General features: G+C 45.8%; 1 protein-coding gene across 1 annotated transcript in view; it reads left to right on the top strand.

Annotated features, from left to right (window-relative positions):
• The window catches only part of TNFRSF19 (TNF receptor superfamily member 19), an 81,786-nt gene that overhangs the window by 38,263 nt on the left and 31,421 nt on the right, over positions 1-12,102 (top strand). Inside the window, exons 4-5 of the mRNA XM_018572005.1 lie at positions 6,423-6,601; positions 11,035-11,120. Of these exons, the coding sequence (XP_018427507.1) occupies positions 6,423-6,601; positions 11,035-11,120 (265 nt within the window). The remainder of the gene's footprint in view (positions 1-6,422; positions 6,602-11,034; positions 11,121-12,102) is intronic.

Raw genomic sequence — 12,102 nt, forward strand, 5'->3', positions numbered from 1 at the left:
ATAGTTTTTTTCTGCCCGTGCGTGCCCGCTAGGGGGCGTGCGCGAGCAGAAAAAAATTGCCATCTGGAGACGGCAACCCGCAGATGCTGCAGTGCCGTCCGTCCGTTTTTTTACTACGGGCGGACGGCAAGAGGTTAAGGTGCCGACGCACCCACACACCATACGCTGCGCTGCTTTGCTTATATTTTAAGGGCTGTATGTTATGTAAACCCCATCACTAGAATCTCTAACATACTAATGTGATATGTCATTTTTTAATATTTTTTAAATCTACAGCTTTTATTGTAGTAATACCAGGTGCACCTGCTATAAAGATCCTTGTTCAGGAATTTTCTGTTGCAGGGTGACCATGCTCTGTCCCTTCCAGTTGTGCTCCTGCTTTGTCATCCTTCATTTGGGCTTCTCCTAGAGACTACAGTTTTGTGCGCTCCTAACTGTGATACCCAACTGTCACTGACGGCTCCATTAACAGTCAGTTATGACGTGGTGATCACATGGCTTTGTTAAAGTGACACTAACCTCAAGAGTTAATTCTTAATGTATTCATATACCTTAACTATTATTAAAAATGTATCTTATTTGTGTATCGGCTGTAAATCTTCAAATCATCTCTGAATTGGTGCTGACACTGTCCTTCCTTCTGAAGGGTGGCTACTTTTGTTCCCCATGGTCCATGTGTGTGTTGTAAAGTACTCACCGCTCCAAGCTCACTCCTGTGATGGACTTCAATCTCATGTTTAGTTTACTAATTTCTATTCAGATTGTAGTCCATCACAGGAGCGAGCTTGGAGCGGTGACTATTATACAACACACACAGGGACCATGGGGAACAAAAGTAGCCACCCTCCAGAAGGAAGGACAGTGTCGACACCAATTCAGAGATGATTTGAGTATCTACAGCTGAGTGATACACAAATAAGATACATTTTTTTAAAATAAATTCTTTATTTCAAGTTTTTCAGAATTTCGTTAAACATAACAGGGAAGTTGTGCCCAAATGGACTCGCAGGTCCGGGCACGACAGGAAAAAGAAAATGCAAATAACACTTATACAACATGAGTGACTATTATACACCACACACAGGGACCATGGGGAACAAAAGTAGCCACCCTCCAGAAGGAAGGACAGTGTCGACACCAATTCAGAGATGATTTGAGTATCTACAGCTGAGTGATACACAAATAAGATACATTTTTTTAAAATAAATTCTTTATTTCAAGTTTTTCAGAATTTCGTTAAACATAACAGGGAAGTTGTGCCCAAATGGACTCGCAGGTCCGGGCACGACAGGAAAAAGAAAATGCAAATGACACTTATAGAACATGACATCAGCAAACACTAAGCATTTAGGGTGCAGGTTAACCAGGGGATCCCTACCATTGTCTATGGAACCTATATGAATGGGGGGGTACCCTCTCACGGAGACCCCAGTATGAAGGAGTAGGTCGGGATCACCTCCCAGGTTGTGAGTGTGTCCACATGGACCTGAAGGTGGGTTAGGTAGGAGAAGGCCTGACTATCTCTCAGGGGTAAGTGCCACCTCCAACGTCTCGCCGTTAGAGGGAGTCCTGGGGGTTTGGGAGTTTAGTTGGGCCGAGCCCTTCGGGGCCTGATGGCCCTCCTTGAGGTCCGTGGGGAGAAAGTATCACGGGGTATTGCTAGTGATGCCATAGGCGAGGTAGGGAAGGGGGTGGTTAGTGGAGTATAGAATAGGGGGGGAAGGATAGGTAGGGAGGGGGGGAGTGGGTGAGAGGATTAAAGGGAGGAAGAAATTGTTGATCTCAGCTCGTCACTGCCAGGATTTAGGAATCCATAATCGTGCGGTATTCTGCAGAGGTGGTAAATTCTATCCAGTAGTACCAGGAGGCCGAGAATCTGGAGGAGGTGCCCCGAACTGAACTGGTGAGGTCTTCCATATGTCTGATGTCATTTATTTTAGAGAACCAGAGCTTAATCGTAGGTGGGGATACCTGTTTCCACAGTAATGGGATGCACGCTCGGGCAGCATTCAATAAGTGGATGAGGACCGATCTAGAGTAGCTCTTAGGTGGAAATTGGTTGTGGTGAAGGAGGAAGAAGGCTGGTTCGAGCGGGACGTCGTGATCTGTGAATTTTTGAGCTATCACTCGTACCTGAGACCAGAAGGGGCTGACCGAGGGGCAGGTCCAGAAAATGTGGAGCATGTCCGCAGGGGAGGAGCCGCAACGCCAACATGAGTCTGGTACATCTCGGAACATCTGGTGTAGTTTGTGGGGGGTCCTGTACCAGCGCGTGAGGATTTTATATCCCAGCTCCTGATATTTGTTGCAGATGGATGACTTCAGGGAGTAGCGGAATAGTCTGTCTCTATCGGTCTGTGGGAATTGAAACCCCAGTTCCCGTTCCCAATGGTCAATGAAGTACAGTGGGAGTTCTAGGTCGGTGTTGAGGGCCAGCTGGTAACAAAGGGAGAGTGTTTTGGCTATCGGCCCTGTATCAGCACAAGTTTGTTCAAAGGTGGAGAGATTCCGTGAGTAGGTTTGGGGGTGCGGGAGGGATGACAGGAAGGGTGTGAGTTGTAGACATCGCCATGTCCCCAGGTTCATGAGGTCGGGATCAGAAGATTGGGCACCCAGGGCCTGCCAAGATGGACCATTTAAAAAATGCATCACTCTGAATTTGCCCCCGGCCAGAAGACGAAGGAAACGTCCGTCCTCTAGACCTGGGGGGAACCCGGGGTTCCCTATGATCGGTTGCATGGGGGAAGGCTGAATGGACAATTTCGCCCGATCGAATGCCTGACTGGACACCTGCCATGTGGATCCCACCATCGGGTGGATCTAGGGATAGGCCCGGTGCACCACGTCAGGGCCTGGGCGTCCCGGGGGACGGGGAGATTGTAGAGACCGGAATAATAGTTTTGAAAGGCCGCGGCTATATCTTCTGAGAGGTGGCACGTCCGGCCCGCAGATGATTTAATGACTGGAATGAACGTGCGTGACCGCCGGTGTCTTAGAGCCTGTGCCCAAGAGCGGCTACACTGGTTGCCGAACTCATAAAAGTGGCGGCGGCACTTGGCTAGTGTAGCTTTTGCCCTATCCATGTATAGGGACCGTAGGGAGTCACGCAAGGAGCGGAGCTGGGTGAGTAGGGAAGGGTCTTGGCGTTTTTTGTGGCTGAGTTCCAGGGTATGGATTTGTGAGAGAAGCGAGAGCTGTTGACCCAACCATTGTTTCTTGCGGTGGGTCCCTAGCTTTATAAGAGTACCCCGTATGTAAGCCTTGTGTGCTTCCCAAATGGTGTAAGGCGAGCAGTCCGGTGTGGAATTCTCTGTGAAGTAGAGGCGGAGGTCTCGTTCAATGTCAGGGGATGTCTCGGGATCCTGTATGAGTATCTCATTAAGCCTCCAGTTCCAACTGCGAGGCTCTGGGGGGCCGAGTTCCAGTGTCAGGAGCACGGGAGCGTGGTCTGAATAAGTGATATTACCTATGTCCGAGCGGGAGATCCTGGAAAGGTTACTGTGGTGTATCAGAAAAAAGTCGATACGGGTATATGTGTCATGGACTGTGGAGTGGTAGGAATAGTCTCTGGTGTCAGGGTGGTGAATATGCCATACGTCGGAAAGCTGGTGAGCATGGAGGCATTTTTTTCAGGCGTTTCAGTGCAGCAAATGGCAGGTGGGAGGACTGCTTAGTGGAGTCAACTAGATGGTCCAAGTGTAAATTAAAGTCACCTCCAATCACGAGTAAGCCCTCCCGGAAGTCATCCACCTGGAGAAGGACCCGTTCCAGAAAAGTCACCTGTCCCTGGTTGGGGGCATATATGTTAACAAAAGTCACCGTGTGACTACCTACCCTACCCTTTACCATCAAAAGGCGGCCCTCCTCCCCCGCGGACATTGCAGTAAGCTGCCATTGCAAAGAGCGGTTGAGCACTATACTGACTCCCCTCGATTTTTTGTCTGGGGAGAAGCTGTGGTACGTTACCGGATATCGCCGATCCCGAAGGGAAGGGGCACGCCCCTCGGCATTGGACCGGCCCCATAACAGTAAGACATCAACAGTAAGACTCAGGGTCCGGGCTCGGCCGTCCGCAGCCATGCCACGGGAGAAGCAGGCTGACTGGGCCGCGCCGGGAACCATAATAAGTCCAAAACATAACATTTGTGGAAGGATACGACGCGGGTCCCTCCGGCATTTGTGGACACCATCTGGACAGCAGGAGGAGATGAGGAAAACATCAGGGTAAGACAGTCCACTGTCCCGTGGCCCGGGCCACCTCGGAGCCGGTACGGTCATCTGCTTGGGGACAAGGGCCAGGTGGGGGGGGGGGGGGAAGAAGGGGTCAATGCAGGAAAATCAGGGCTCCGCAGAGTTGGGACGGTCTGCCGGTCTCTGGGCCGGAGGCGCGCCGGACAATGACCGAGCAGGACGTCTAGCCCGGCGTGGTTTTGGAGACATCTGGGATTCATCGGGTAGGTGTGCAAGCCAGTCCGGTAGTCGAGGTGGGGACATCTGGAGTAGCTCGCAGAGGCCTGGAACATCTTCCGGGGAGCGGACCGTAAAGGAGGCACCTCCCTTGCGAACATGTAGGCAGATTGGATATCCCCATCTATAGGATGCTCCTGCCTGGAGGATCAGAGAGAGGAGAGGCCGCAGCAAGGCCCGGCGCCGGAGGGTATTGCGCGAGAGATCTGGCATCACCTGCAGGGCCGCCCCGTCAAACTCCACCGGTTTTTTCAGCCAGGCCAGGCGTAGAATGTCCTCTTTCATGGGGTATTGTTGGATGCGGCAGACAACTTCTCTCGGGCGCGCCGCTTCCGTAGATGGCGGGCCGAGGGTGCGGTGTACCCTGTCCAGTAAGATGAATTCCGGGGGTGTATCGGGGAGTAGTGAGCCAAATATGGCCTGCACCGTGGAACAAAGGTCCGCCGGGTTTGTAGCCTCCGGCAGGCCCCGTATTCTCACATTCTGCCGACGGTTGCGGTCCTCGAGGTCCTCCATTCGCAGTTGGAGGGCCGCAATGTGCGGTGACGTCTCCGGATGAGCGTGCTCCAAGGCCAGAACCCTGTTTTCCAGGGCCGCACACGTGGTGGTCACCGCGGATACTTCCGTCGATACCGTCTGGATCTCCTGTCGCATCTTAGACATGTCTCGCTGAAGAGCCGCCTCCACGCTAGTGACCAGGGCCGCAAAATCTTCCTTGGTGGGTAGGTAGTTCAGCAAGGCCCGGAACTCCTGCGGGACGTCAGACGGTTGCTTGCGAGAAGTGTAAGAGTCCGCGTCCGTGGAGTCGGAGTCGTATATCTGGGGTGAGTGTGTTCCGGAACGGAGTTCACTCGGTGTGGGGGAGCGAGACCGGGCATTGCCTCCAGGTGTGCGTAGGAGACGGGGCTCGGACGCCATGATGGATTGGTCTCGGCCTCGGGGCCTGGTGCGTGTCGAGGTGAAAAATTCCTGCATCGAGGGGGTTCCCCGCTGTGAGGCTTGCTTGTCTTCTTTGCTGCGTTTGGACATCTTGTGTGACCCAACTGTATTCCTCCTGTATTCTTGATATGAATCTGGAAGCTTTTTCTTAGAAAAGACAAGACTCTGTTAAAGAAAAATAAAACATTGTACCAAAAAAAGCTTTACGTTCCGTAAAGGTAAAAAAAAAAATGATCTAGGTAAACTAGTGAAAGAAGAATTATGGGGAGAGTGAAATACACTGGAACCCCATAATTAGAGCCGACATGTGACATTGAAGCTGTCACCTGTTGGCTCTATAGATTGAGAACTGAAGGATCACATATTGCTGATTGATCAGTTCCCGATCTTCTCCCTGGAGAGAGTGGTGACTGTCCGTTACTGCCTCCCCGCAGAAATTCCCCCTCCCCTCTCCTACATTGCTCATTGGAGGGATAGACGGGGAGGGGCAGGCACAGCTGACTCTGCCTTTAGAGAGGCAGAGAGAGCTGTCAATCAAGTGGTGGGCATTGTCAGAAAATAGCCCGCTTTATGCTGAGTTTTGGGTCACGGGGACATAGTAAATGTCCTCCTGTGGCCCTAAAGGGAACTATGGCCAAAAAAAAAGGTTGGGCTATAGTTCTCTTATAAAAGAGTTGTCATCCAGTTAACAGAAGCATACTGGAGATGCTAAATATTTTTGGGCATCAATGAGCTCTGGGCATGAAAGGGTTAAGGACTAAATACCTTTCATGTAGAAACTATGCCCCAGATTCACTGCTCACATTGGGTAAATACATAAAGCCTTGAGAAAATTTGTGTAAAATTTTTGTTTTGAGGGGCGCTGATTTCACAGACTGAAATGTAATTTCTCATTCAGTAATAATAAAATGTGACATAATACAAATGCTATAGCCAATCCGTGTGTTTATAAACCTACCAACATCCTTGTTTTATGTTGGGTGCAATGAATGACAAAATGCATTTTTCTCTTGCAGGAATGTGGCTTCGGATATGGCGAAGATGCTCAGTGTCTCCCTTGTAGACCCAACAGGTTTAAGGAAGACTGGGGCTTCCAAAAATGCAAGACCTGCCTGGACTGTGCCATTGTGAACCGGTACCAAAAAACAAATTGTACAGCTTCTGCAAACGCTGTTTGTGGAGAGTGTTTACCGGGGTGAGTAAATAGACTTTTCACTAATGAATTGACTAATTGATTAAAAGGTTGACTCAAGTGAAGGGGTTCACAATAACCAACCTTTGTAAGGTTGCTTGCTTCTACTGGTGGTTTCGACATAAAGTTCAGCGTAAGATTGATGTAATATGCTTTTCCATTTATTTATTTTTAAATTTAGAGTCTATAGGTGCAATACATCCTTCCCCATGAAATGCATTACATCGTGTTCCTATGGTATTGCTGGCCTCTGTTCACACCAGTGAAGTCCATTCCAGTGCGGGGGGAAAAAAAATGTTGCTTGTACTATTTTGTCTGGTCTAGAACGCACCCAAATGCATGCAAACACAGTGGAACGCACTGGACTGTACCTAAAAGGCCATTTTAAGCTACAAAAATGCACCGCACTGTGTCAAAAATGCACTGCACTGCGTTTGCAGATCTGGTCCAGACATCATGTGAACAAGCCCTGAAACAGGATATCTGGGCCAGTGCTCAGGGGTCCAGCTGATTCTGCAACTTTTAAACATTAAGGAGCAGCATTCAATGTAAGTGATTTAGTTAACATCTTGAATTGGCCTGAAAACATTTAGACTTTTATATCGCTTTGATACTTTCAGGCACGTCATTGAACTTCGATTCGATTTATATTACTATGTGTATATATATAAAAAAATGGGTTAATTGAGGTGTCTCAGCTGTTGACAATAAACCATATTATATGAGATTATTACAGTGTATCTAGAGTTTGGTCTTCCTGTCTTCTCTTTTTTTTCTCTCCGCAGAATGTGCACTGAATGAGGGAGCTGTACTGAATGTAATACTTTTATTTTGACAATCGTAGATCAATTAAATACTGCTTAGTCAGGCTCACTTGCAGCTCATTAGTTCCTTATTTCAAAGGCCCATTGCATCAGCTCTTCCATATTTAATGAATTCTCTGCCTAGTATGGAAATACTCATTGTTACCGTTGAGAGGAACACAGTATCTTTCTAATGATTTAAGAGAGGAAATCTCAAAGTGAGAAACTCTTTTGGAATTCTTAATTCCAGCTTCTTTTAAGCTGTGACAATTGTGTTTGGGCCTCTTTTGGAGCAGATCTTGCACTGCTACTGGGAATCATTATGGTAAATGCATACACACAGTTGGCGTCAATATTCCAAGGCTATCTGTTTTTATAATGTTTTTTTCTTTCTTGTCATAATATGGAAGTAGTTGTTCTGAAAGGGCCATATGAGCAGGCTTATTTTTTAGGGCAACTAATATTGCATAAAGAAAAGTATTCAATAGCAGCGAATCATAATTAGGGGTCTCATGAAAGATGCATTTTCATTCATTTTAGCACATGTTAACAAGCCCTAGCAACCTCTTCCTTATTTTACCCTCATTGGGCAAAACAAACAGGCATGAAAAATGTGCAATAAAAATAGATGAAGATTCATACGCACAGTTTAACTGGCTTATCTACATTGAGCTCAGATCAAATGGGTTGCTTTACTTTACTCCAGTGTGCACACAATCTCTCTTTAAATAAACCCAAGAACAAACAATTTACACCAATCAGCCATAACCTTATGACCACCAGCCTAATATTGAGTAGGTTCGCCTTATGCCGCCAAAACAGCCCTGACCCCTCGAGGGATAGACTCCATTAGACCTTTGAAGTATGCTATATAGTATCTGGCACCAAGTCATCAGTAGCAGATTCTTTAAGTCCTGTAAGGTGAGGCCTCCGTGGATTGGACTTGTTTCTCCAGCACATTTCACAGATGCTCAATTGGATTGAGATCTGAAGAATTTGGAGGCCAAGTCAACACCTCAAACTCGTGGTTGTGCTCCTCAAACCATTTTTGAACCATTTGTGCAGTGTGGCCGGGCGCATTATCCTGATGAAAGAGGCCACTGCCATCAGGAAATAGTATTTCCATGAAGGGGTGTACTTGGTCAGCAACAATGTTTAGGTAGGTGTCAAAGTAACATTCACATGAATGGCAAGACTTATGCCTCATTCACACTGCGCGATTCGCACGATTTGTCACGCGATATCGCGCAAATGCTTGCATTGAGCAAGCGAGAGTCGCGGCAAAATCCGCTCCAAAAAGGGTCCTGCTGTAGCGGCACACGACCCGCGACAGCAGGACCCTTTGCCCCATCGCAAAGCATTGAAGAGCGATATCGCGCGGTAAATAGCCGTGATATCGTGGGAACTACCGCGCGATAAATCGCTCAATGTGAACGGGGCCTTAATGTTTCCCAGCAGAACTATGCCCAAAGCTTTACACTGCTTCCTTCAGCTTTCATTCTTCCCATAGTGCATCCTGGTGCCATCTCTTCCCCAGGTAAGCGACACACACGCAGCTGGTCATTCACATGATGTGAAAGAAACCAGTCGTCTAGTTATCACAATTTGGCCTTGGTCAAAGTCGCTGAAATCCTTCAATTTTTTCTGCCTCCAACACTTTAAGGACAAAATGTTCACCAGGTCCCATTGCTGCACTTGACATTCACTTCATAAGTGTGTGTGTATGTATATATGTAATATATATACTTACCAGTCCTTTAGCTGGCCATACACTGGTCCAAGTCCTGTTAACTTGACCAAAATTTGATCAGTGTGTGTGGCCCAGTCAGCACCCTTCTGTTCAGGAAAAGTTGGTTAGCTGACATTTGATGAAGGAGCTAATGTGAAAATTGTCGGCTGCCAACTGGTTGCAGTCACTGTTTGGGTATTATATGCACTGTATAGAGTGGATGGGGGAACAGTGTCTTTTTCACTGAATGAGACAAGGCAATTGGTGTATGGCCAACCTTATATGTGGTGGCTGCCATAGTTTTAATTTTTCAGGCTAAGAAAAATTTTAGTAAGTACAGAAAATACCTGCTGATCTTGCCAGAAATGTGGTGCCCTTGCTGCTTCCTCTGAGCTGACCTGAAAGCATAAACAATAATATCTTTCTGTAAACTACTATTCCCTCCCCCCACCACATGCAATCTAGATAAAGAAAGACATGTTTGAAATCCAGCTTGGGTGACAATCAATGAGTATGTTATTTGGCATATTACCAGGTCTGGTGAGCTGCAGTATATGACATATTTTTGTTTTGGGTTTAGATACATTGCCATGCACTTATACCACTAATCGAGTGGTGACGAGCTTATAAAAATAATGTAATTCCTGTTTTAGTGGTCGTTAAAGTATAATGTAGTCATATCACATTCTTTACTTGTAGCATGCAGGCTCCTGCTAAAGGATTACACACCAGCTCTGTAGGCTTTCCTGCTTATGATTTTGTTCATGATGTATTTCAAAGTATTTGTTCCACTCTGCTTGTTTAGGTCCACAAATGCCTCAGTTGTAATTCCAAAGTTTCACTCAGCATGGCCGGCAGCGGTAACTCGTAACAGCCATCCCGTCAAGAATGCAGAAGTTGTTTTTATATGCTGAAAAATCTCATTACTACAGAAAGCTCCCCTGATACATCTGAGGACTTTCTGTTTATTCTAGCAGAAGGTTGTCTCGTATTTTGCAGGTGGTCATTTTGACTGTTCTTCATGTAGGGGTATGCTCTGCAATGTTCTCATTGCAATATCACTTAACCGTTGAAGCATTTTACATCTGTATGCCATAGACTTCAAGAACATCATTCATTATATGCTAAAGGATATTTTTAGCCTTGACAGTATTAGTTTGATGAACTGCATGGTTACTTTGATTTGTGTTCTAGGAGTTAAAGTTGCTGTACAATCCAGCCAAGCCTGAATATTTTGGTTTTAAAGCTCACAAATTTGGTTAAGTCTACACCACTTTCCTGCTACACTAATTTAGTTGCCTGTACCCTCAATTTCCGAATGGATCAAGGCTTGAATCTCTAAAAATGCAGGCTGGCATGTTCTAGGTTTCCAGCACTACCCTCTTTCTGAGACCACTGCACCATTTCTTACACACATTGGAGCATAAGAGGCTGGTTGCACAGAACTGAATCAAGGAACACTGGGCTGCAGTGCTTATAACTGACTGTACTCGATTTTTGACTTGTAGGAAAGTTAATTTGAATAGATGACATATTCTGGTGGCAATACAATTTCCTGGCTAATGTTAGTGTTGATCAGAAGTTCTTTCTAATATCTACAGCTTGCTGTTCACTTGTCTGCTAAAGGGCTAAAAAGAATAACCTACAGTCCCGGGAGAGTCAGGAATGGTAGAGCAGCTTGCCAGGGTTTTACAGCACTAGATCTTGTCCCTACTCTTTTTGACCGGCGTGCTACTGTAATAGGAGAAAACAAATGGCTTTACAAAAAAAACAACACATCACTAGGTTATATGATGAATGATCACCAATCTAGTTTGTGTTATAAAATCTGGAATGTATTTGTAACACCTAGAGAGACCAAGCTGGTGAACATGAAATCTTAAAGAGAACACTTTGTTTTGCAGGTACTATAGAAAGACCAAGCTTGGTGGGTTTCAGGACATGGAGTGTGTGCCCTGTGGAGATCCCCCACCTACTTATGAGCCTCATTGTGAGTACTTGTTCATTCATCATTGTATATGACGATCTTCCGGTTGTGAATTTTGGTTACTAATTTACAGTGGCTTGGTATTGTTTTGTAATCCTCAAAAAGTTTTAAAGCTTGATAAAAATGTGTAAAGTGGAGTTCTTCTGTACAGCAGGACAAGGTTTGTGTGGTTTAAAGAAGGGTTCACAATGAGCCTCATTTTTCATTTATTAGGTGGTATACCTCCATTAGTTGAGGAAATACAATTACTACTCTGCCAGCTACTTACTGGTAGGGTGATCTAAAGCTTTTGTTTTAGTAGGTAGCCTGTGCCAGCTTTATTCTAAATTGATAAGGAAAGCTAATTATTTTAGTGAATCTATCACAGCATAGAAGTGCAGGCTGAAACACCGAAGAAGTCACTTTCACTTTTATAATTCATGAACTGTTGCTGCTTCTCATTGACCAAACCGTTTGTGGTGGCTCACAGTCCTAAAATAATTATTATTGTAGGCCAGCTGTTTGCCATGAGCAGCCATGGTTCACAGAAAAAGAAGTCTTGAGGATGAAGCATCATACAGCTCCATACTGTAGAGGAGGGCAATCCTGAAACACCCTTCTCATAGTCAGATATTCACATTTACTTGGGAGAATAAAGCATGTATTCCTACAGCAATGCGTGGATGCTTTCTTTTATGTAATGGCCTCTGTGTTTAAAGACTTCTGCTAATGCTCTTATTAAGCGTTATACAAGAAACCGAAAAGCGCATTGGCCACTGAGGTGTTCATTAAAGCTCTCAAGAAACAGAAGGTTACATGTGCAAACTTTCTCAATATGTCTTGTTGGATTTGAGAGGTTTTGTAAAGTGCACCTGATTTTTTTATATTTCTGACCTTTGCTTACATTTGAGAGAACTCCTCCATATGTTATGTGTTCCTATTCACACAGCATACCGAAAAAATAATAATAATAATAAATATTTTGTACCTTTTTTTTTTTTTTTTT

The sequence above is a fragment of the Nanorana parkeri genome, unplaced genomic scaffold (assembly GCF_000935625.1).
Source record: "Nanorana parkeri isolate BGI_ZX_2015 unplaced genomic scaffold, ASM93562v1 scaffold1897, whole genome shotgun sequence".
Taxonomy (NCBI): domain Eukaryota; kingdom Metazoa; phylum Chordata; class Amphibia; order Anura; family Dicroglossidae; genus Nanorana; species Nanorana parkeri.